The 23,865-nt window shown below is 46.3% G+C and overlaps 1 protein-coding gene across 14 annotated transcripts in view; it reads right to left on the bottom strand.

Moving 5' to 3' along the window:
• Window positions 1–23,865, bottom strand: part of Jarid2 (jumonji and AT-rich interaction domain containing 2) — a 193,096-nt gene that overhangs the window by 7,901 nt on the left and 161,330 nt on the right. For 8 of the 14 annotated variants that reach the window (XM_076573248.1, XM_076573244.1, XM_076573245.1 and 5 more), the window contains 7 exons: window positions 20,462–20,709; window positions 10,456–11,488; window positions 7,059–7,561; window positions 4,802–4,894; window positions 2,739–2,857; window positions 2,579–2,649; window positions 1,784–1,898 (listed from right to left, as the gene is read on the bottom strand). In XM_076573248.1, coding sequence (XP_076429363.1) covers window positions 1,784–1,898; window positions 2,579–2,649; window positions 2,739–2,857; window positions 4,802–4,894; window positions 7,059–7,561; window positions 10,456–11,488; window positions 20,462–20,709 — 2,182 coding nt within the window. The remainder of the gene's footprint in view (window positions 1–1,783; window positions 1,899–2,578; window positions 2,650–2,738; window positions 2,858–4,801; window positions 4,895–7,058; window positions 7,562–10,455; window positions 11,489–20,461; window positions 20,710–23,865) is intronic. The other 6 variants (XM_076573251.1, XM_015991119.3, XM_006972827.4 and 3 more) reach the window with 1 other exon arrangement.

Raw genomic sequence — 23,865 nt, 5'->3', positions numbered from 1 at the left:
TGGGATGTTAAAAGGACCTGGGGCTGCTGAAGCCATCAGATCCCCTTACCACCGAGGACACGGGAGGAGAGACAGGGCTGTTGGGCATCAGTGGCTGTCAGGAGCTCTTCCTCCCTCAGCTCTCTACACAGACACAATTCCACAAGCTTGACCAGCTACCAACACTCAACTGTCTATTTTGCAATTTTATCTCTGTGGCAAATTTTAGTCTCAATTGCTAAGGGAAGGTACCATCCACATTTTTCTTAAATGTTTCTATCATTTCAAAGCCATTATTGATTCATGCCTAAAATACTGAGTTTCGAACATAAATTACACGTAAGAAAACCATGTGCCCTACAGTTCTCTGATCATACCCCTGGCTCCACTTTCCTGAGCCCAAGGATATAACACATTAAACAGCTCACACCGCTAAGCTATTAAAAATAAACTGCACGGGCCACTTCACACTCACAGTGCAGGATAGTTTCACGTCAACTTGACACATCTGAGAGGAAGGAACTTCAGTTAAGAAAATGCCTCCGTAAGATCCGGCTGGAGGAAGGCATGTAAGGCATTTTCTTAATTAGTGATTGATGGAGGAGGACCCAGCCTATTATGGGTGGTGCTATCAGTGGTGCTATCCCTGGGTTCTCTAAGAAAGCAGGCTGAGCAAGCCATGGGAGCAAGCCAGTAAGCAGCGCCCCTCCATGGCTTCTGTATCAGATCCTGTCTCCATGTTCCTGTCCTGCTTGAGTTCCTGTACTTTAGGAGATATGGAAGTGTACGCCGAATAAACCCTTTCCTACCCAACTTGCTTTTGGTCATGATGTTTCATTATAGCAATAGCAACCTTAACTAAGACACCCACATTTTCATGTGACCATGCCACAGGGCAGTGCTAGCCATAGGAACACGTGCAGTGAATGGGACCCTAACCATAGATTCTCAAAGAACCAGAACTGTCCGGAAGAGTGCAGCATTCCACAGCTGCCATCTTCCCTCTGCCTCATGGCCACTATGATCTGGCTCCATATCACCAGCCTCACCCCAGCAGGCCCCACAAGACACTGGAGAGCACACAACACACAGACCCCTCCTTGCTCATTAGGTCATGAACAACCTGTACCCCACACCAGCAGATAGCTGCTCCCATAGGGCTCCTGAGGAGAGGAGACATCAGTTGAAGATTCCGTTTACTTAATAAAGAATATTTCAACAGCCCATTAGGACAATTATCAGTTAGTGGAAATGACTGAGACCAGCAAGCTGAAAGAGTATGAGAGGGGACATCATATTATATGCAGTCAACCCCCATCTGCTGCTGTTATCAACACAGAAACCAGAGCTCAGAGGACCAACCAAGAGAACACACTGCACTATGCAGAGGTCCAGTTCATGGGGCACAGTTCTGACAATGCATCATCTGGTGTGTGGGTAGACTAGCTCTGGAGCTCTTTCTTGCAAAAGGCTACTCAGATGAAGCTACCCAGCCAGACCATCTCCCCATGGCACTCTATGAATGCTGCCATGAAATCAACTCTGGGAATTCCACAACACATAATGGGGTCCCAGCAGGGAAGCTGGCTAAGGAGGCAATTCACAAGAGAACACCACAACAGGCCAAGAACAGAAAACCTCTTCTGCCACTTTGCAACCCTTGTGGCACAAGCAGAGAGCCTGGGCCCTGGCTAGGGAAAAAGTGCATCATGTCTTCCAGCTGCTGCAAGATCAGGCCCTTCACAGCACCAGTTGCTTGGGATGCCTAGGGCAGCTGCACCTGCTGCTGTGGGTCAGTACTCACCAAATGCAGTCAGCACCAGTGTGTAAGTAGTCAATATATGGAAGGTGATTTTGGTCTCGAGACCAGCATGAGGTAGAAAAGACCATGCCAATATTTAGCCAGGGAATAGTCACTCCTACAAAGTAAGAGAAGAGATGTCATTTTAGAGCAACCGTGCTTCAGAGTGACAGCCATCAGAAGTGTCCTCCAGGAAAAAAATGGGGTTCTGCCTCTCCCAGATACAACACATCAAGAAAAAGGTGCCTGCCCCTCCTCACTTGCTACACAGAATTGAATCCACTATTGCTGCATTTTGGCTGGGTAGCTTGTTGACCCTTAGAGCTGGAAATGAATGTGTAAAGCCCCAGGGCTACAGAGGCCTGGCATAAGTGCCTCTGTCCACAGTGAGCAGAGTGAGATACAAGGTTCCTGGCTTGGGCAGAAGGGAGTCTCGGAAGCCTGAGAAAGAATCCACAGCAACCAGACCCTCCATGGGATGCCTGTGCCTGAGTCCGAAGCAGTCTTCACTTCTTAGCCCATTTAGTGTGGCTGCTAGCCAAACACAGCCTTTGGGAGTCAGAATTCAGTTTGGAAAAGCCCTGGTTAATACTCAAGTTAAACTAGGCTCCCCAAGTGGAGTCCACATTTTCTCAGATTTCAAATGCAAACTTTCTCCCTCTCTCCCAATGTTATATTGTCACTACATGTACTCTGCACCTAAGATCCCAGGCCTCTCTACCAGTGCTTTAAAGAACCAGCTTGGCCCTGCTTTTGCTATGAAAGTGGGAAAGGCAGGGTGTTTATGGTCATACTTACCAGGCACAGCACCAAGGTGACGAAGGATGGACCCTGTGTTATTGGGGAGGACGGTGAGGTTCCATCCATGCCTGCAGAGGGAAAGATGGGGGCTGTAACAAGCTGGTGAGGAAGGGTACTATCTAGTCCCCAAAATATGGACAAGAGTCTGGACTATTACCTTGAAAAGGGCTCTGATTTTCCCACCGGGAACCCGCTGCCATGAGTATTAGTGTCCACCTTTCCGCAGTGGACTGCCACATGACAGTCCTTCTCTTCCACTAACCTCCAGTACTCCTGCTGTAGAGAAGAAGAAGGCCAGTCATTTCCCTGGTGGTACATGAAGAAGCCTGAGACAGTTGGAACACTATACAGAATAAGGTGTCTGTGAGGAAATCCCCACGAGCAGCTCCCTCAGCACCAAAGGCAATGGTGCTGTCACATCTGAGGGTTGGAGGCTTGTGACCTCTGGGATGCGAGCACTGTCAAGCACTGTCAGGAGAAGCCACCCCTCCGGACTGTGAGGACCATGAGAGGAATGACTGAGTGTGGTTTATGCGCTCCTGACCCACTGTGGCTGAAGCTTGAGACACGCACTCAGGGACCTAAGCAGTCACTCTGTGCAGGAGGAGCTGCAGTGAGAAAGCGGACCAGCGGCTGCCAGGCAGAGGGAAAAGTTCGTTCGTCTTCAAGGGGCTCAGAGAACTGACCTTTGATTTGGGGCAGCTGTCACTGATGGCTGCACAATAATGTGAAGAGACAATCTCACAGAAATGTCTGTTTAAACAACTTTCACTCAAATGTTTGGACCTGAGTTTGGATTCCCAAAACCTAAGTACAATTGGGTTCAGTAGTGTCTGTCCATCTGTGATCCCAGCATACCTAGGACAATTTAGCAAGTAGATATGCTCACAGGGCACCCAGCCTGGCATAGACAGTGGTGAACCTGGCCTCAAACAAGGCACGGAGGCCAAAGAGCATGGTGACCTCAGTATACTCAGGGTAATCCCTGAAAACCATATAAATTGTACCTCTACATGCACTTCCCAAACACACACACACACACACACACACACACACACACACACACACACACACACACAGAGTCATTCCAAATCTAGTCACTGTCCACCAGGAGAGAGAAAAAGGCCTGCTGTTTTTATAAGAGTCCAAGGTATCAGCCAGGCACAAACTGAAAACTGAGTTTCAGCAAACCTTCACTTTTGCTTTTAAATATTCAGGTAATGGCTATGGAAATATCTATCTAGTCTTTTTTTTTTTCTATCTAGTCAGAGAGAGAGAGAGAGAGAGAGAGAGAGAGAGAGAGAGAGAGAGAGAGAGAGAGAGAGAGAGAGAGAGAGAACACCATTTCCTGAATAGAAGCCTGTCAAGTGAGCTATGGACCGTAATAAGCATCAACACCTCCTGCAGATGGCAAAGCTGAGCCCTGTGACGATCACGTGGGTGTCAGACCAGTCCGAGGTAACGGCCACCCTAGGCAGAGCTGAACATGAAGTTGAGAGTGGATGTCAAGCCCCAGGTCACAGGGCTGGGATGGGAAGAGTGTGATCAGCAAAACAGAATTGCCTTCCAAAGCTCTGAGACTTTCTTCCCTGAGCCCATAGGAAAAACTGCACCTTCAACACACTCCTCTTCCCAGCTACAACTGCTCTGAGCCCGGAATCTGAACTGGCTTCTCTCCCTCTAAAACCAACCACTGCTGGGTTCCTATGTCTCTCTTGGGCTCTGGCCAGGGACTGTAAACAAACAGGACTGGCTCCATCCTCTAGCACCTCACACTTACCAGCCACTAATTGGGCACACAAGAGCTCACTGTCTTTCCAGCATTGCACTAACTCCAAGGAGAGAGCTGGCAAAGGCACAAAAGTGGCGACCTGCCAATCCCATTACATGAAGAACGGAGAGGAGAAAAGCATACCATGACTTCAGGGAATTCCAAACATTCTCCTCCAGAACACACAGGGAGGATAGGAAGAGGCAGTTTACTGGGAATGAAAACTGCTAGCTAGAGCAGTGATGGGAACCCAGACACGCCCTCAGAGCCCTCCAACAGGGGCCATGGATTCCAGTCTTCAGTCGACTAATTTTGGCCCAAGAGAAAATGCCTGGATGTTCCAGTTCAGACACACAGGACAACCCCAGTCCGTGTGCCCTTTCATGCTACACCAAGCCTGAGGGCCCCTCCTAGTGTCCCAGGAGGTTGTATGGAGCTGACCAACCTACCTCGATCTCTGCTGGTGCAGGCTCCTTGCTGAAACACATGTTCATGATGTTTCTTGCTGTTCGATAAAAAGTTGTTAGAGAAACAGATCTTCCCTGAAACAAAGAAAACATCAAAGAGCACAGCTTAAGACAGAGGTAAGCCTTGGCTTTATATCAAGTCATAAATCTGTCACAGGTCTCGGACCAGTGGCTTGCCTGTGGGGACAGGCCACACTGCGTTCTCGGTACGTGACAGCACCCCCTTAAGTGTGTGATCCCAGCATACTCTGCCTCCAGGGCACTAACTAGCAGTAAACATGGAGACCATAGAATTTGGGCTTGTTCTCCAGCAAGACAGGGCTCTGGATGAAGTTCTCAGGCTGAGAAAGTGACTTTCCTGGAAACTTGAAATCTTTCCCAACTTTCTCTTCCTATAAACTAGGTACATGGAAACCCTGATTCCCACTACCTATGGCAGGCACACTAAGCAGGGGTGATGGACACGCTGGTGCTGCCATCAGTGCCACAGTGGTGAGAAGCGGTATCCACCTTTGGTCAAGAACATCAGGATTTTCCAATTCTATCTAAAAAAATCTTTGACGAAGCAGATTTATAAAAACAAGAAAAACCTCCTTGGGTCTGACACACTCTCACAGTCCTGAAGGGAGAACACCTCATTTCAGAAGGTGCTGGTTTGGAGTCACAGGATTTAATGAGTGCTTTAATTAATGAAGGAGGACAGCTTTCCAGTCGTTTAAGATACACACCAAACAAAGCAGCATTCAGTCCCCAGGTTAGTTCTCCATTTTCACAAAAGCACAGCTGAGTGGGCTGTAGGGAGATGTTCTCAGTAGCAGCTCAGAGTTGGAAGAACCAGATGAAAACCAAACCCTTTCCGAGTCTACTAAGAGACAAACCTATAGAAATGCCTAGAGCCCAGAACAGCTCTAAGCTGGAAGCCTGGCAGCAGCTGAGGTCTGCTTGTCAGTCAGGCCTCCAAATGGGATGAAGTAGGACCCAGGGCAAGCCAAACTCGTCCACGAGGCCCTAGGGTGTATGGTAGCCTAGCCAGCGGGCCAGGCTGGAGCCTGAAATGACATGGCCACAGGAACTTGGCAGACAGCTAGTGAAGACGGTGACTGACCTAGTCAGTGCAGCAGAAACCATCTAACTCAGCACTCTAGGAGGCGCATGCACCAGGAGAAAGCCAAATCAAGACCTGTGCCAACAGTTCTTCCCTTTAGGGATTCCAGACAGAGACCATAGGGAAGTCTGTCAGAGGTTTCAACTTGTTCACATTTTAGTGTCTACACAGTGGCCCTGGAATGCCTTTCACTCTCCCCACTTCCCTTCAAGCAGGCCAAGAGAGGGGAGCCCCAAGTTTTGAGGAGCAGCAGCCAAGAAACTGTTCTTCAGCAGGGATTCATGCTGGGACATCAGAAGTCACTCCACTGTCCAGTCTCTCTCTCACCCCTTCTGTGCTGTTAATGGAGAGATTTGTGTTCTAATTTTTTGGTTCCAGCTCTCTACCCCAAGACCTAACAGCACTGGGCTGGAACTGGAAGTCAGCGGTCTTTTGGAACACAGAGTAAGGAGGGAGAGAAAGCATTCTCAGAGCTCACAACCCACCCTGAGCAGCTCTGAGAAAAGCAGTGCTTAGAGGAAAGGCCAGACCCAGAGGCACAGAACCAACAGATGTACCTCATTTGCTGTGTCCCGGAAGATACACAAACATAAGTAAAACAACACACAGCATTTAAGGGGAACCAGCAAAGTCCGGGGAGGCAAACAACTCACCCATATCCTATGATGCCAAGCTTCAAACCTGAATCATTGGCTACTTAACTGCTCAACCTCCCTAGGCAGGTCCAACTGTCTATTATTGGTATACCAGGCAAAATTCTGTTGGTGGCATCAGCTATCCCAAGAATCTGAGTATATGTCTCTCTAAAGTACATGGTAAAATCACCACTGGGACAGTACCATGGGAACATGAAAGGTACTGTCTCTGTGTGCTTCCACAAGGTTGTCAAATACTATGATGAAACTTGCCGAATCACCTTATAAAAAATAGCCCATCCTTCAGAACCAATTGCAAAAAGTTCCCTTTATTTTTTGCTTCTCTGTGATATTCAGTCACAGCAACTTAAAACAGACTAAGACAGTGTCCTAGCACTCACCCCAGCAGAACAGTCAGCCTCCTCTGGCTCCACTAGGGCAAGGTACACACTATTCCTAACCAGCCTGCATGTTATGGGCAACCCACAGAGCCTCTTACCTTATAGATGCACTTGTGGAAGTCATTGAGGACACCTTTGTCCTCTTCCTCCTCTTTGACCACTTCTTTTTCCTGAGCGAACAATCGCCGCCGGCCTGTCTTGAGTGGGGCCTGGCCCACCTCCTTGAGCTTGCTACGGAAGCCATTCCTGGGTGTAACACCATGGATGAGCCCATTTTTGGGCTCAAAGCGAGGCAGGGAGTGGAACTTGTGATGGTCATTTTCTGTGTGCCCCTCTAACGGCCCTTTACGCTTCTCTAGGATCTCCTTCTCCATCAGCACCTCCTTCTCCAGCCGTCGGTGCTCCTCAGGGGACAAGGAGTCATAGGAGAGCAGGTACTGGCAGTAGGCCTCCTGCAGCTTGGCCAGCCGATCCTGGGCAGTTTTAGGAATGCGCAGCATGTCTGCTAGTTTGTTCCATTTTTTGAGGTCAGTCACTTGCTGCATGCCGCCCATCTCATTAATCAGCCGGAAAAAGCAGGCCAGGTCAAGCTCACAGCCTCCTGGGCAGTGATGGGGTAGAGGAAATGGTTAAGGAGGACATAAAGGAGGAACCCCTCCCCAACCAGGGGCTCCCACCAGGCTCCAGGGTTAGAGCAGTAAGTAGCTAGTATACAGCTATGAACATTATTGGGCATTGGGGTCGTGGCTGAGTACTAGGAGACAAAGCAAATTGAGGGACCAACCCTTTAGGAAGGTGACCAAGAACTGAACAGAAGGAAAGAAAGAGGTAGCCATGGCATAGGGGAGGATTCATGCAACCGGACCCACATTGTGGGCTGACACAGAAGGTAGAGGGGAGAGGGATGGGTCAGCAGGGCTAAGGCGAGCTTAGAGCATCTTCCCCATATAACCTAACTCTCATTCCCAGGGGAGGTTATTCTCTCATCCAACACAGAAACCACAGTTGCTCAGGGCACAGAAAGAAGATGAGAGTGTAAATGTGTATCGAATATGGACTGTGTAGCTCAGTGGTACAACACTTGCCTAGCCTGTGTAAGACACACAACCCAAAACTAAAGCCAACAAATCCATCTCATGGATTTAAATGCAGACCATATCACTCTAACCACCTGGATGGAAAATGGAGAAGCCGCCTCACTGAAGAGGAATAACTATCAACAACAACACAGCAGTGGAGAAGAACAAATAAACAAACAAAACAAAACAACAAAAAAAAAACAAAAAAAAAAAAGAAAAAAAAAGAAACCCATCCTTCAATCTCAGAAGCCGGGCTGCACTGACATCCAAATTCAAAGCATGGCTCCAGATGACACAGTAACAGGGCAGGCTACTGTGACCCCACAAGGGGGTGTTCTTTCCACCTGGCTAGAGACTACTGAGTCACGGAACTGTCCTGTTAGGAGGAGGAGGAAGAAGACAGCAGCCTGGATGCATTTACAGCAATACAGGACACCAGGGGGTTGATTGGTTGGGAGCACAGGTAAGGAGAGAAGCGCTCCTAAGGAAACCGTCTGCAGACCTAGCATGGTGGTCAGCAGTACATCATGGTCTCACAAAATTACAGTAACATAAAGTAGGTTTCTGTCTTGCACTTCAGTGAAGTCTTCCCACAGGAAGAGAAGCCTTCCTGGCTTGCCAGCTAACACGGCCCAGGACACAAGCTACATACAAGGACTTTGTTATCTTCTTGGGTGCTTTCAAAAATCAGAGTCCTGTTAGCACTTAAATGACATGAAGTGCTTGCAAAATCGCTTACAGGACTCTGGCCTGGCACCATCACCCCTCATTCCATGGCCATAGGGTTACTGGGTGACAGACACCCTGTACCACCAACGCTTCACTTACTAAATGCCCTCTGGGAAGACAAGCTCTTCAGGAGACACTTTCACAAAAAGGTACATGTAATCACTGTGGTGTATTTGAGAAACTAATTAAACATTAACTAGTCCTGCCCAATGGAAGCCCTAGATCTGAAGCCTCTATATAATGGCAAAGGAGATACACACGAGTGACTTGTGGCTTATGTATGGTACTAGTTAAGCAATCAGGTTAGAGGGAAAATCACCTACGTAACCAGAACTCTCTGGGCTATCATGGCAATGGTACTTACCATCTCACCCGTGCCCCGACACAAAAGCACTGTGCACCGAGAGGGAATTAGAATGGCCCTACCCACCCACAGGTCTCACTCACCAAGGCAGGACTCTGGGGTCCACTCGCCTCTGGGTTACCTGAGGGCCTGGGTGAAGGTAAAGGAGTATATACCCTCCCCCACGTCTAAGGAGCACTATCCAAAGCCTGCCATGCCATCTCTGGCAGCAGATTCAGGAGATCCTCATCAGGCATAGTTCCTGAGCAGAAGAACTAGGAAATCTCTACCTGCTTAACCACACTCTTGTCTCTGGGGTGACCTCAGGGGAGCCACTCCAGACCTCCCAACCACAGACATGGCATTGCTTCTTCACAAGAGCTGAAGACAACCGGGAGGGGTAGTGGGCAGCGCTGCTATCTGCCTTGAAGGACTGGCCCCTTAGTACAAGTCACTTGGCCTTCACTGGAGAAGTCCATCCTGGAGTACCAGGACCAACAGAGGGGGAGGAGTCACATGGGGGGACAGAAGGCAAAAGGAGGCATGCCTACCCTGTACCCTGCTGCAGGAAAGACATTCAGCTTTCCAAGACATGCACCCACAGCAGCAGTTCTTGGGGTGACCTCTCCAGTGCTAGCCAAACTAAACCAGCCCTCCAAAGAAATGGAAGACAGTCCCTTATGTTGAGAGAAGGTCCATTTCGCTCACCAAAGAAACTGAAGGAAAAAAAAAAGGGGGGGGGGGGAGTAGAGGAGATAGACAGATGAAGATAAGAGGGATGCAAAAATGGCATGGAGTTTACAAGAGGGTTGTAGGTTGCATTATAAGGCCACCCAAGTTGGCATATTAAAGTACAAAACCCTGAAGCCCCACAATGTAATGGTATTGTTAAAATAAGGTCACCCAGGCAGGACTTCCCACCTCCTCATGGAAGATATTTAAGGAGATATTCAGACAGAGACAGGAAACACTGAGAAGACGTAAGGTGCAGGTGGCCCACTACAAGCCGCAGAAAGACACTGGCAGAAACCAACCCTGCCAGCACGCAGAATTAGAAAACAGTTCTGGTTTTGAAGGCACCGGTCCATGGCCCTTTGTTGCAGCAGCCTGAAGTCCTCAGGCCATCCCTGGACACTCCTCAATGCCAGCAGTAAAAGACAGCCCAGCAGGGGGCCTAGGATCTAGCACCAAGAGGAAGCCCCCTGGTCTATGGGCCACCAATTCCAAACTTCTTACAGAAAGCAGCTAGGACCAGGGGAAGAGGGGTTCCACTAGAGCAAGACAATGGGTTCACAAGTCCACCTACTCCCATGCTAGGGGGAGCCACTCAACCCCATGCCTTACCTATGAGGGGGAGTTCATCCATAGTGATGCCCTGAGATCTGAGGTGCTTTTTTATGCAGGCTAGCCGCTGTACATTGGGGCCCCAGCGCCGGCCCAGCTTATGGATGTGCTGGATCTGCGTGACAAAGCGCATCTCATCGTTGAGCTTGCACTCTGGCCGCCAGTCCGGAGGGGGAATCACACGACACATCCCGTACTTCTCCACCTGAGCACGTACTGACTCAATGTAGATGAGAGGGTCATGGAATTCCTTGGCGGAGGGCCTGAGGACAGGGATCTCGTCCATCGCTGTCCACCCAGACTTGCCGATCCCCTTCTCTGGCTTGCCCTGCGGATCATGCGGCTTGTGCGAGGACTCGGGTTGCGAGGTAGAACGATTTTCACAGGGGGTGCCCTCTGCCTTGCCATGTGCTTGTTTGCCCGGCATGTTCTTACCAGCCGTGGCCCGCTTCGGCCGATTCCTTTCCAAACTTCGCTCGGGCACTTCTTTCTTCACGTGTCCATTCAGCAGAGACTTCTCTGCTGAAGCCGCTGAGGCCTTTTTGCCAGGGGCTTCGGCAATGCCTGCTGCCCCTTTCATCTTCTTGGGGGGTGACTGCGGCTTATCCACCTGCTGTGCCTCTTCCAGTCTCCTCTTGGAATTCCGCAGCCCCTCCCTCAGCTGCCGCCCCCCCACCTCCTTAGTGCATGACTTTGGGTTCAACCTGCTGCTGGCCTTGAGGCCACTGGCAGCGGGCCCGGTGGACGTGGACGCCCCCCCGAGGGATAGCACCTGTTTGCGGGTTTTTGCATTGCTACTTTCAGTTTTCCCTGAGATTGTATGGTTGACAGCTGAACTGGGCTTGTGGTGGGTGGGTTTGGTTTCCTTGACCAGTTCTCTCTTGGCTTTGGTGTATGTGACAGTCCCCTTGGTCACTGTGGCAGTGTACTTCACAGTTTTGGATGGTGAAGGTCTGACTTCTCGGATCTTTTTGGCACTGGTTGTACCTGCACCCAGAGATGACATTCGAGTGACTCCATTTACCTTAGACACCTACAGAGGCAGCAGAAGCAGGGACAAGAGAAAGAATTAATGAGTTCCCAGGCAGACTCAGTAAGAAAGGACTACTGCAGTTGCCGGTGACAGACTTGGCTCAGAAGAGAGTGGGGACAGCAGACAACCAAGGGAGAAAACCCATCATGGATTAGTCTGTGACACTAGCAGGAGGATCTTCTCAACACAGCTAGCATCTTACCCCAGACTGTGTCGGCTGGCCTGCTGCATTCGTGGATGTGTCTGTATACGAGCACTTCTTTGCATGAGACTCTTTCAGAAAACCTTGGGGTCCATAGTGAATACCCCATACAAGAACTAACCTATGCCGAGTTTCTTGTAATCCGTAATAGCAAGATCCTGTTCATTTGAGAAAAGTAATCAATAGTTTCTAAAACTATATAAAATAGTTTTTTACATAAATATCTGTTCCAAACACGGCTGTTTGCTATCCTTTGTGTGATTCACATAACTGTGTAGCCAACACACAAAATATGAAACCCAATTATGATACTGGAAAAAAACGAAAACAAAAATCATATACTATGGAAGGAAAACACCAGGACCCAAATGCCTTGGCTCCAAATCACAGGCCAAGCCCATAGGCATGGCTGCAAACTCTCAGCAGCTACCTGCCATCTCATCTCAATCTCTTACTGTCTCTGAGACTTACCACACATGGACAGTCTTACTAGATGCAGGACAGACGAGCCTAACCCCTCCCCCGTTCTGCACATATGGTCCCTATTTTATCACCCCTTGTAAGCCCCATTTGGATTTCTGTTGACTGGGTAAATAGAGGCAGACATCCTAGACTGGTCGTTCATATACCAGCTAATAAAACCAAGGAAAATTATGTGAAACAAAAGGGGCAAGTCGTTCAAACAGAATGGAATAGTATGGTTCTAGCATATCCCAGAGGCCTACAAGAACACTGAAGCACCGGATTCATCAGTTACAGGGTAGGTGGCTTTAAATAGCACAGCTGTGGGTTTGGCATGACATTTAGTCTCATGGGTGTCTCCTTTCCTTTCATCTACAACATGAATTTTAAAAGGACCACAGGATATTAGAGCTGTTGCCACGACCTCCAAATGAGCCTAAAACTAACACAATCACAAAAAGCACAGACCTCTTTCCAGAAGAATGCTGAACTGGGGAGCCTGGCTTGCTTGTGAGGTAGTCAGGCCAAGGCCACCAATGGTAGCTTAAAGAACCACCATGAGGCTGGATCATGACCAACCTGCTCTCACCACAAGAGATCTGGGTAATAAGCCAGGGCTAACCTAGGAACAAGTATGGTTAACTTTTGGTGGAATAAAGAAAATAGAACAACTGATAGACATCCAAATCAGTAATGGAAAGCAAAGGTTCTTGATTTATCCAAATAGATCACTGCCCTACCCCCCCAAAAGTCTCTAAAGCCCCTCCAGTGGGTATGAGGCCCATGGATTTTGGAATTCCAACCAGACATTTGGGGGTGCTTTGTGGCTGTCTATTATGGACCACACTCTGAAAAACTGCTGAACAAGGTCTTGGTCAAGTTTGTTGTTGTTGTTTGGAGGGGGGGGGGCGCACAACATAGAGATGTTTTCTATGAATGCCAAAAATTATCTGTGGTCCAATAAAAAAAAAATCCTTGATGTGACATGGCTTATGAGCCTACTCATACTTGGTCATGGAGCTCCCCTAGCTTTGGGAGATAGCACATGCCCTCTAGAGAGAGACAAAATGTGGGAGGCTTCAGAACTGAATTGTGGGATTTTGGTATCACTGTATAGCTACCACTGGACTAGAAAACCACTATGGGAACCAGAATTGCCTCAAGAGTGCTGAGATTAAAGGTGTGCAGCACCATGAACAGCACATTCTGGACAGTAGCCCACTACCCACCCTGTAAGTAAGTATGACTGACAGAGGGGCTCTAGAATAAAGTGGGAAACTGGTTATGAGTTTAGAAGAGAGGGAGGCAGTGTGACACCAATGAATTAGATGCAAAAATACAAGACTGAAAGATAGTTCAGTTGATAAATGATTGCAATGTAGGCATGAAGCACTGAGTTCAATTCTCCAGCATACATGAAAACAGCTAAGCATGGTAACACACACTTTAATCCCCGGTACAGGGGAGGCAGAGACAGACAGATCCCAGGGTCTTGCTGGCCAGTCACCCTAGAGGTGAATCTGTGAGCCTAGAATCAGCCAAATACCCTGTTTCAGATAACAAGATAGACAGCTCGAGAGGCAGCTTGGGGGAGGCAGCTTGGGTTTGTCCTCTAGCCTATACACAACACAGAGACACAGACAGACATGAAAACCAGGGATGAGCTCGACAAGGTTCTAGTAACATGAAGAAAGTAGTAAGGAAATACCTCTCTTTAGTATACCTTGGTTCTATCAAATGAACCTACTGATTAAACTCCCAAATGAAGAAAACCATTAAGACAATTAGTAAGTATTAAATGCTATATTTAGTTGATTTATATCTCCAGCAAGGACACCAAGAGATAGGTAGTTAGATACAGATGGTGGGCAAGGAAGATCTCTGGAATGGTGCTATATGCAATGGAGATGGTAGAGGAATACATGCTACGGGCTTTGATATCCCCTGTCGCAGCCCTAGGCCCAGTTCACCCTTACACAAGCAATCCAATATGGCTACTCTCTTCCTGAAGATGGGAGGCTTTCTGTCAAAAGTCCAGCTCCAGATATATACTGGCATCGAGTCAGTGTTTCTCTAGCTTGTAAACCCTGAAAACTCCCCTAGATCAGTGTGATCACCTTTAATGATGAATACAGCTTCCACAGCCACCAGGCACACACTGAATCCTTAAGGACATACACACACAAAAATCCATATGCAAAAGACCTAGATGGTGCAACGTCCCTGCAAGCCCTCTAACCCAGCCTGTCCCCAACCCTATCAGAGGGAGTGACATGAAACCAAAGTTCCTTGTGGTCCACAGCACATCAGGGTGAAGATCAGTCCTTAGGACTAACCCTCTGGCTTCTAGAGGCACCTGGGCTCCTTGCCAGATGACGTCAACAATCAATGTGCTACAATTCTGTATCACTATCTTCCATCGCAAAACACCACACTCTTGAGGGATGTTAGCAAAATGAACCACTAGAGGATTGGCAAGGTATATCTTGATGCAAATCTGCTTCACTTGCTTTTTTTAAGTTATCTTAAGTATAATCCACTCAAATACAATGCTTTCCTGTCAAGAAAAGACTAAGCTATGTCTGTCTCCTTGACCAGAACAATGAATTCTAATGTATAGAAAGAAGTAAACTTTATCAAGAGTCCTCAACTGTAACCCTGTCCCCTCATAGGAAAGTTTTCCAGTGATGGCCACAACACAGCTAGCAAGCTAAATGAGCAACCACGCCATCCCACAAGCTTGTTATACATAAAATTTGACAAGTTGAAATGGTCCCTTCTACTGAAAAGGCTTGGAACCAATCAACTGAACACAAAGACACCTCCTTTACAGCACATGCTCACTGTTCAGAAACCAACATTTAATCATACCACCAAAGGAAGGGAGGGGAGGGGAGGGGAGGGGAGGGGGGGGAGGAAGGGAGGGAGGGAGGAAGAAAAAGAAATGAGGTGCTACAATACAAGTGATGCTCTCCCAGCCTCAGATCACTACAGTACAGTTGGCTTTCAGGTCAACAGACTACCTTCGTCATGTAAATAACATGTGGCAAGAAAAACCACAAGTCACAGCTGCAGACCCTAAGGTAGTGCACATGCAAGGGAATGTGCCCCAATTTGCTGGTTCCTACAATGTACAACATAAAAATGAAAACCTTTCTACACTTTCTACACTTGGGTTCTGGTGGAGATTCTGGAAATAACGTGCCATTCCTAACCCAGCTCTGGCGTCTGTGACTTCTTCTAGGCTCACAGTCACCCACCTGTCACCTCTATCTTCTGAGACCACAGAGAGCCAGAAAGTATTTGCATAAGGGTTATTTTGGGCCTTTTCTCCACTGATTTAACAAGCAGCTAAGGCGCTATCAAGTAATATCTAACTGACCTAGTACTTGCAGCATCTCCAGAAATATAAAAAGGAAGAAAAATTGAAGGAGATAAAAACCCAGGATTTTAAGTATTCCTCGTCTAGTGTTTTTTTTTTTTTTTTTTTAAACTAACAGGGATCCCCATCCCATCGCTACCCAGTCCTTAAATAAACAGGAAGGACTTGTACTTACAAGGCAGAAGAGAAAATAGATGCTTGGGAATGACTACCTAAAACTGTTGTGGTGGACCAAGATTATTAAAATACAGTCCTTGTTTACCCAGGGCCATTATCGTCACTCTTACTTATTCCCCACCAGAGGGATCGAGTGAGCTTGACCAGGAGCCCAGATGGAAGTGGGGTGATTAAAACTGCAGAGCTACTTCAGAAAGGAGAAGCAGGAAGACCCGGGTCTGCAGACAGATCCGACAACACAGGCGACATGGAAACAGAAGCTAAAAACAGTGCACACGGCCTCAGGAGAAGCAGAGCCAGCAAAACCTCCTTGCAGCACCCACAGAGGCCGAATAAGAACTGCCCACAAAAACTCTTGAAGTGGCGTTATTGGAGGTGTGTAGAGGAGATGAGGCCTTGTTGGAGGAAGTGTCGTCACAGAGGATGAGCTTTGAGGTTTCAAGCCAGGCTCAGTGACTCATTCTGTCTTCCTGCTACCTGCAGGATCTCTCAGCACCATGCCTGCCTGACTACCACCATGCTTTCCGCCACGGACTAACCCAATGACTTGTAAGCCAGCCCAGTCAAATGGAGTTGCCGTCAACATGGTGTCTCTTCACAGGAATAGAAACCCTAACTAAGACACTATGATTTCATTCTGTAGAGCTTATTCCTTTGATTTTCCTAATTTTACTAAATTTAGGTTCTGAATCCTTTGGCCTCTATGGATCTTATGGGACAAGGTCATTTCACTTCTATACACTTACACAAGAGGCTTCTTGTGACTAAGCATGTCATATATCCTTCCAAAAGTGTCTGGTGGCTGCCCAAGAAGACCTGTAACATCCTTGTCAATATTACAGATTAACCTCAGAGTAAAACTTATTTGGTATGGCCCAGTAATTCATATCCCAGACTATTGACCACATACAACAAGGAACTTCACTGACTCTCTTGGAAAGCTAGTGTTTCAAAACCCTTTCTAAGGAGCCAGGTCATGTCAGCATTCAGAGGGCTGAGTCAGGAGGCTTGTCACACTTTCAAGGATAGTTTGAGCTATGCAGTGAGACCCCATCTCAAAATTAAAAAAAAATAAAAAAAAAATAAATCTCTCTCCTGATAGCCCCAATAATTAATTTGGTAATCTCACAACAGCTGGCATCTGTTACTGTGTTTAAATGGAAGCCTTATTTCAGAATAACAGATGCTAAACATATACCACAAACTCAGCCAGTTCTAGAGATTAGAGTGGAGTTGAGGCTACAGACTCTGCATTCTAAGTAAAATGCAAAAGAGAAGTTCATGTTCATGTATGTATGGTAATGTCAGGATCCAGGGCCTTGAAGCCCAAACACTACACCATCTGCCATTACCCCTTAGTACAAGGAGAGTGCTTAGAACAGTGTCCGTCCCAGGACCCATGAGAACAAGAGAACAAAGCTGCTGCCAGCAGCACCCCTTGTAAATCACAGCCCACCCACACACATTTCCTACATTCAAATCTAAAGTTAGAGGTCAGAGTATCCTTCAGGCATTTGAGTCTAGTAATTTATATTGAGCAATTATAAAGGGATCTACAATTTGCTTTTTTATTACCACATTTTCAGAGCACTCAACTAACAAGATCTGATGATCAACCATTAAGCACCAGGAAAGCAAAGATCACATCTCAAAGGCACAGTAGAGATCAGGGTCATAAGAAAGTTAGAACTTGAAGGCCTATGTAATTACATCTGACTGACTCTGGAGGTAGGAAAGACTCCCCCATATCTGCAGGGTCCAAACCAAGAAAAGCCAAGACTGGCAGCACTCAAGTTCCAGCAGCTCACTTTACTGTGGCCTCTGTGGTGGTCTGACTGAAAATGGCCCCACAGGCTCATACCCATGTGAATGTTTTATTCCCAATTGGTAGCCTTTTGAGGATTAGGAGGTGTGACTTTGTTGGAGTAGGTGTGTCAATGGGGTGGGTTGTGAAGTATCAAAAGCCCAGAGCAGGCCCAGTGCCATTCTATCTTCTGGCTGCCAGAGGAACAGGATACGGCTCTCAGTTAAGTCCCCAGCACCAAGTGCCTGCCTGCCTGTCAGCCACCATGCTCCCTGCCGTGATGATGATGGACTAAACCTCTGAAGCTATAAGCAAGCCCCCAATTAAATGCTTTCTTTTATAAGAGAAGAGATACATGGTGTCTATTGTCCCAGCAACAGACCATTCACTAAGAAAGCCTTCCTTCAACATTCTAGACCATATGTGGATCAGGTAGTATGTGCCCAACATGGAACAGTGAGCAAAGACAACCAAAAGGTACTTGTTCTTTCTTCTCCTCCAAGCTTCTACCCACCTAGACTAATTATGCTAACTTATGGAGTGCCACAGAAGAGCTTTGACTGAGTGGCAAAGATCCTAGGTGAATGCAAGCCATGTATCACTTGATTAAATGCAAGCCTCGTGAATCTTTGGGACAGAGTCAGATAATTTGGAGATGTGACTCAACACAGCTAGTTTTAATATGACCTGTGTTGGGGACTGGAGAGATGGCTCAGTGGTTAAGACTACTTGCTACTCTTCCAGAGGACCTGGGTTCAATTCCCAGCACCCACATGGCAGCTCACAACTGTCTGTACCTGCAGTTCCATAGAGTCCGACACACTCACACAGACTTATATGCAAGTAAAACACAAATTCACATAAAATTAAATATTAAATTTTTAAGAAGATGACCTGTTTTATGTATTAGTGTAAAAATTCCACCACGGGCAGACAAGGAAATAATACATCACGTGCCCGCTTCAAAAGAAAGCATATCTGGTCTACATGTAGTCAGTCCCCATCTAATCTCAGCTCATCTGGACTAAATAGTGTTCAACTTGAGGAGTACACTCAGATGGAAAAAAGGATGGGTGCAGAGATGTCCAGAAGATGCATAAAACCCCAGCCTGTCCCGGGAAATAGATAGGCTTCAGCCATATCTGTCTCTAAGTCCTTTTTTCATGGTGTTTCATAAGCAGAAACATCTGGAACTCAGCTCAGCTCCGCACCAGTCAAATCAACAGTAGTGGGATGGATGGAGATGGTGAACACCGACACAAACTAAAGCTGCAAACCCACCCTGTGCTTTGTGCCTTAGGGAACTGAAAAATCAGGGTCCAGCATTTGGGAGGCAGCCCCAGCTACCGACAGAGAGCAATTCCATAATCACTCAGTGGCCATTCTCTGGGAAAAGATGACATCTTTGTTTCAGAAACGAAAATTTTAGCACTGACATGCTAAAATTACTTGCTTCTCTCAAAAGACAATGGCTCTTCATGTTGTGGTGGCCCCCAATCATAAAATTTGTTTTTATTTCATAACTGTAATTTTGCAAATGATATGAATCATAGATATCTGATATATAGGATATTTGATAGATGACTCCAAATAGGGTCACAACTCACAGGTTGAGAACCACTGACTTAGAAGAATGGGGTCTCTATAAAACAGAGACGTAAATGGCGACCATGTGTGACTTCACCACCTCAAATGAAAACCTAAAAGCTTGAAAAGTAAAAATCAAGACAAAATGCTGTGCATGTGCGTGTACGTGTGCATTATGTGCTCGCACGTGCTCTTACTTGTATAAACCTATGCAGCTCTATAAATGAATATACTCATTCACATTCATGAACAAAAACTCTGAACTAGTTACTAAGACCACATTTTGGAATACTGCCTGTAAGGAAATCTCTTTTGTCCTGTCTCCTTACTAACCTATGAACCCATCTTCAGAAATCATAGTCCTGGAGAAATTGCAATTCTGCCAAGATTCCTAGGAAAGGCTTACATCAATGGTCTGTGGTCCCCTAGGACTTATCAACCCTACCATGGTCAGAAACATGAAGGGTGGATGGTTTGTTATCAGCTAGCCCAGCTCTTCCTAAGTGCCTCAATGGATCTGCGTGTATAATCATACTCCCTGCCTCCCAGAGCTTTGAAAAAAAATATGGACAGGAAAATTTCCATATAACAGCAATGGTCTATCCTACAGATCTTAAGAGTTACCCCAAGGGAATTTTGTTATTTGGGGGAGGGGGGCACAGTATACTGCTTACTATAGACCCTTGACAGCCAAACACACTCATCCTATTTAGGTGGTTCAGCTGTGTGCCTGCCTACTCAGGACAGCTACTGCAAGCCCTGGCAGAGAACAAGAGAGCCGGAGAGGTGGCTCAACAGGTAAAGGTGCTGGCATCCAAGCCTGATGACCTGAGCTCAATCCCTCAGACACATATGGAGAGAATCAACTACCAAATGCTGTCCTCTCACCTCCACAGGAAAGCTGTTCTGCACACCAGCATACAAATACCAATACTTAAATGTACTAAATGGAAATCCTAATAACAAAAATTAAAACAAAAGCAAACCAGAAAATAGACCACAATTATTCCAGACAAGCTTGTGCCATCTATAGGCTTAGTTGAACACCCAACTCATGGTTCTCAAATGAAAATGAGGAAGATGGTGGGTGTTCCCACACTCTGTAGCTGGTGGAGCACTTGTATAAAGGGAATATTAAGAATACATGCTACGTGTCTCTACTCCCCACGAACGCCAATATCCTACTATGTATCAATCATAGTGTGTGAGTTCAAGGTGTGCAGGAGGAAAGGGGAAATCCTATCTGGAAACTATCCCTGTCCCACTTGTGTGACAAGTCCTACTTTTCTAGCCTCTTTTGCCTGATTTCACTTTGATGGGTGAACTGGGCATTCTCTGGCACACGAGAAAGCTACTCACATGGAGGGTTACCTGTTTCCGTAAGTCCTGAGCCGACCGATGCGGAGGGGGAGGTTGGTGGTTGGCAGGAAGCCCCTTGGCCAAGGAGCCTGCAGAGGGGGTGGCTGTGGGCTGGGCCACTGAAGCCGGCTCCCTTCGGCTATCTGCCCTGTGGTCGATGTGCTTCTCCTTTGCTGGAGTGGTCTCTTTGCTTTTGTGTTTTTGAGCGGGTTCTTTCTCCCGTGTTGACCTGTTGGAGCCATTGAAGACTAGAAAAGGAAAAGAGGGAAAGTGAGTGGAGAAACCATCCATGGTTTAAGTAGTCAAGCCTTCTCCAGAGAAATGGCCAACACCCAAAGAGAATTTGAAAGGAAATGAAGCTGATTAAAAACTCAACATTTTAAAAGCAAAGTTAGCACATACACTTTTAAGGCGGGTGAATGAATCAAGTGGGTAACAGAATTTACTAAGATATAAATTGAGGAAATACATTCATGGTTACAGACTGGAGAAGAAGCAGAAGCAGTGAATCCACCTCACAGGCAGGAGCAGGGAGAAAAGGGGCAGAGGTCATGTACAACAGCTGGAAGTACCGCCTCCTTTGAGCCTTAAACTCAAGGTGGAGCAAATACCACTACAGGTGGGCATCTGAGTTTGAGGCCAACCTAGTCCACACATCCAGTTCCAGGGACAACCTAGAAGGTAGAAGTCATTTAAAGTGTTCTTTCTTGTGCAGGTGACAGCAAGCATTGGAGGCTCACCACTCTAGCTGTCTGTATGAAAAATGGGGTTCTCCTCCAGGTGGGCAGGAGGGGTGCTTGTGTTTTGGCAGTGTGAGCGACTGGTGGAGGAAGAGCTAGCTACTGTGTGTTTAGCTCCTTGATGGGGTCTTTACTACAGGAGACCCTCTACTGGTACAAACCTGTTACAACGACCTTAATTACAAAACAAAAGACAGTCCGAGGTGGGGGTTGTACCTTTCAGTTCCAGCACGTGGGAGGCAGAGGAAGGTAGATCTCTGAGTTCAAGACCAGCCTGGTTTACATAGTGATCTCCCAAGCCACCCGGGGCTAGCTATACAGTAAGAAAAAGAGTCCTACCAGCACATTGCTGATGACGTTTTACATTTTACAACAAAGCAAAAAAGACATCTCTAGAATCCAAGGGCTAGCTCATAACATTCTTAGCTTTTGGAGTGCAGGAAGCAGATTAATGATTCTAAAGATTTTACCTGATAGTTGGAAGCATATTAGGTTACATATTTTTATGTCCAAAATGACTACTAAGAGGATAGATAACTAATAACTTAAATCAGGTAATTCTAAGCAGGAAACAATCCTAGTAGTCTTTAATATCGGTTGCTGGCTCTGGATTTAGTAGTGAACAGGCCTGGCTTAGGACTTCAGCTCACCCCCTATTCAATTCATTGAGAGGTCATAAAAGCCACTGCATCCCTTACCCATCCAGCTGCACGGTAGTCTCTAAGCGTGTGTGTGCCTTTAAATTTCATTCAGGGGTTCTTGTTATCTTTGGCTGGTCTTGGTCTTGGAATGTGACATCGTCTCTGACATTAGTGGCTTCACTTACCTTAACTGATTTTATGGTACTATAAAAAGCAAGTTGTATTCACAGTAGCAAATGCACTTTGAATATTGAATTTGGGTCTTTCCTAGGTTAGTGATGTACTATCCAGTCTTGTCTGGTGATGCTGGGAGTGATGATCATCCTAGCAATCTGCCAGCATTTCAGCACTAAGGGATATTGATGTTAAGCTCCTATGGTCAGTAGGTCAGGTGCAGCCAGTGTACTTTTTTCCTAATAATAACATTTTGTTTACATGGGGGTTTTCCACAACACAGTCCCCTTGTAAACCTAGGAAATAACAATGTTACTTTTCCAGGTACCATTTCTGTTTCTTTTAGAATAACATTGATATAGGCTGACCTCAAACTCAGATGCCCACCTTAAAAGCATATGTGCTAACTTTGCTTTTAAAATGTTGAGTTTCTTTGCCTTCATGTTTAGAAAGCTCTCCCTCCCACAAATATTGGAGATTGCTTCATCTCAACCCTCTATTTTTTCCCTCCTCATATAACATAAACATTATGTTTATGGTATTACATGATAAGATACACAGATCTATAAAATGTTAGGTTAGGCTAATGAACATGTTCAATATCCCCCAACATATGTACTGTCTTTGTGAGAACATTCCCTTTGGATCTTCTTTCTATGGGTACAGAATTCAGCACTATTAACTGAAGTCATGTTCTCACAAACAGCTCTCCTTAGAACACGATATTTTCAAAATTACAGTAATCTGAATTTTCTTCTAAGCCATTTTCCTCATTTAATTGCTTAAAGGTAAATCTTCTTTTGCATAGCACATCTTCCCTATCTGGATTAACTGTGAGCAGCAATCTCAAGGGTTCTTCCAGGACCAGCAATTATATATTTAAAACAAATTTTAGATACTGAAATAAAGATGGTGTCTCATTTCTTCTCTACTAGATGTGGGGGCAATGGAGCAGCTAGAATGGTTGCACTGCCTCCAAGTGTAAGTAACTAGCCACTGTCAGAAACCATCCATCACACTCCCACATTTGCAGCCGGTGCCTGCCTGAAACAAATGAAGAGCATACTTAGGAGTAGGCATACTTAAATGTGACCAAAAATCACGAAGGTACATGAATCCAGGCAACTCTTGACTGTTTACTAATTTCGTAAAGCAAAGAACACAGCTCCTTTATTCACAACACAGGAGGTAGCTCCAATACCCTGAACTGCTTTCTTATTTATTTCCAAACAATTCACAGTATACCTTGCTTTTAAGGACTAGTTTTATAGCTATCTGTTTTAGTTTAAAAGACAGTGAAGCAAAGATATTCTCTCGATTTATCATAGAATAGTAGTAGTATTTGAAGTGCAATTCTTGGCTCTGATATTTATTACTGGGTAAGCGACTTGATCCTAGGTTTTCTCATTTGTAGACCGAGGATAACAGATGTTCCTGCAGACAGCTACTGAAGAGTTAAAGGGACTATCTCAGGAAACTGCATCACCATATCCTGACCAGGAGGAGTGCTCTAGCCTCCTATCTTTAATTGCAGGTAGAGGGCAGTTGGCCTGAGCAAGACCCATCAGAACCTGTGACCACTGGGGTTCATTAAGTAGGCCACATTTTCCAAGTACCCTCTACCCCCCATCCCAGTATACCTTCCACAGGATCTGGATGAAACTTAACACAGCTACCCCTTGTCCCCAGATGCTACTCAATTTGCCCCTAGTATCAAAACTGCCTAGCATGTCACACATCCAGGCCTTCATCTTCTCCTGTAAACAGGGAGTGACAGGATTCCTTAGTTCCTACTGCAGTGACAATTCAGGGAGAAAATGAGTTTGGAGAAATAAGTTAACTGTTCGTG

Source organism: Peromyscus maniculatus, chromosome 5, assembly GCF_049852395.1.
Source record: "Peromyscus maniculatus bairdii isolate BWxNUB_F1_BW_parent chromosome 5, HU_Pman_BW_mat_3.1, whole genome shotgun sequence".
NCBI classification, from domain to species: Eukaryota; Metazoa; Chordata; class Mammalia; order Rodentia; family Cricetidae; genus Peromyscus; species Peromyscus maniculatus.
Note: the sequence above shows the minus strand (reverse complement) of the source record. Positions and strands in the feature narration are given on the sequence as shown.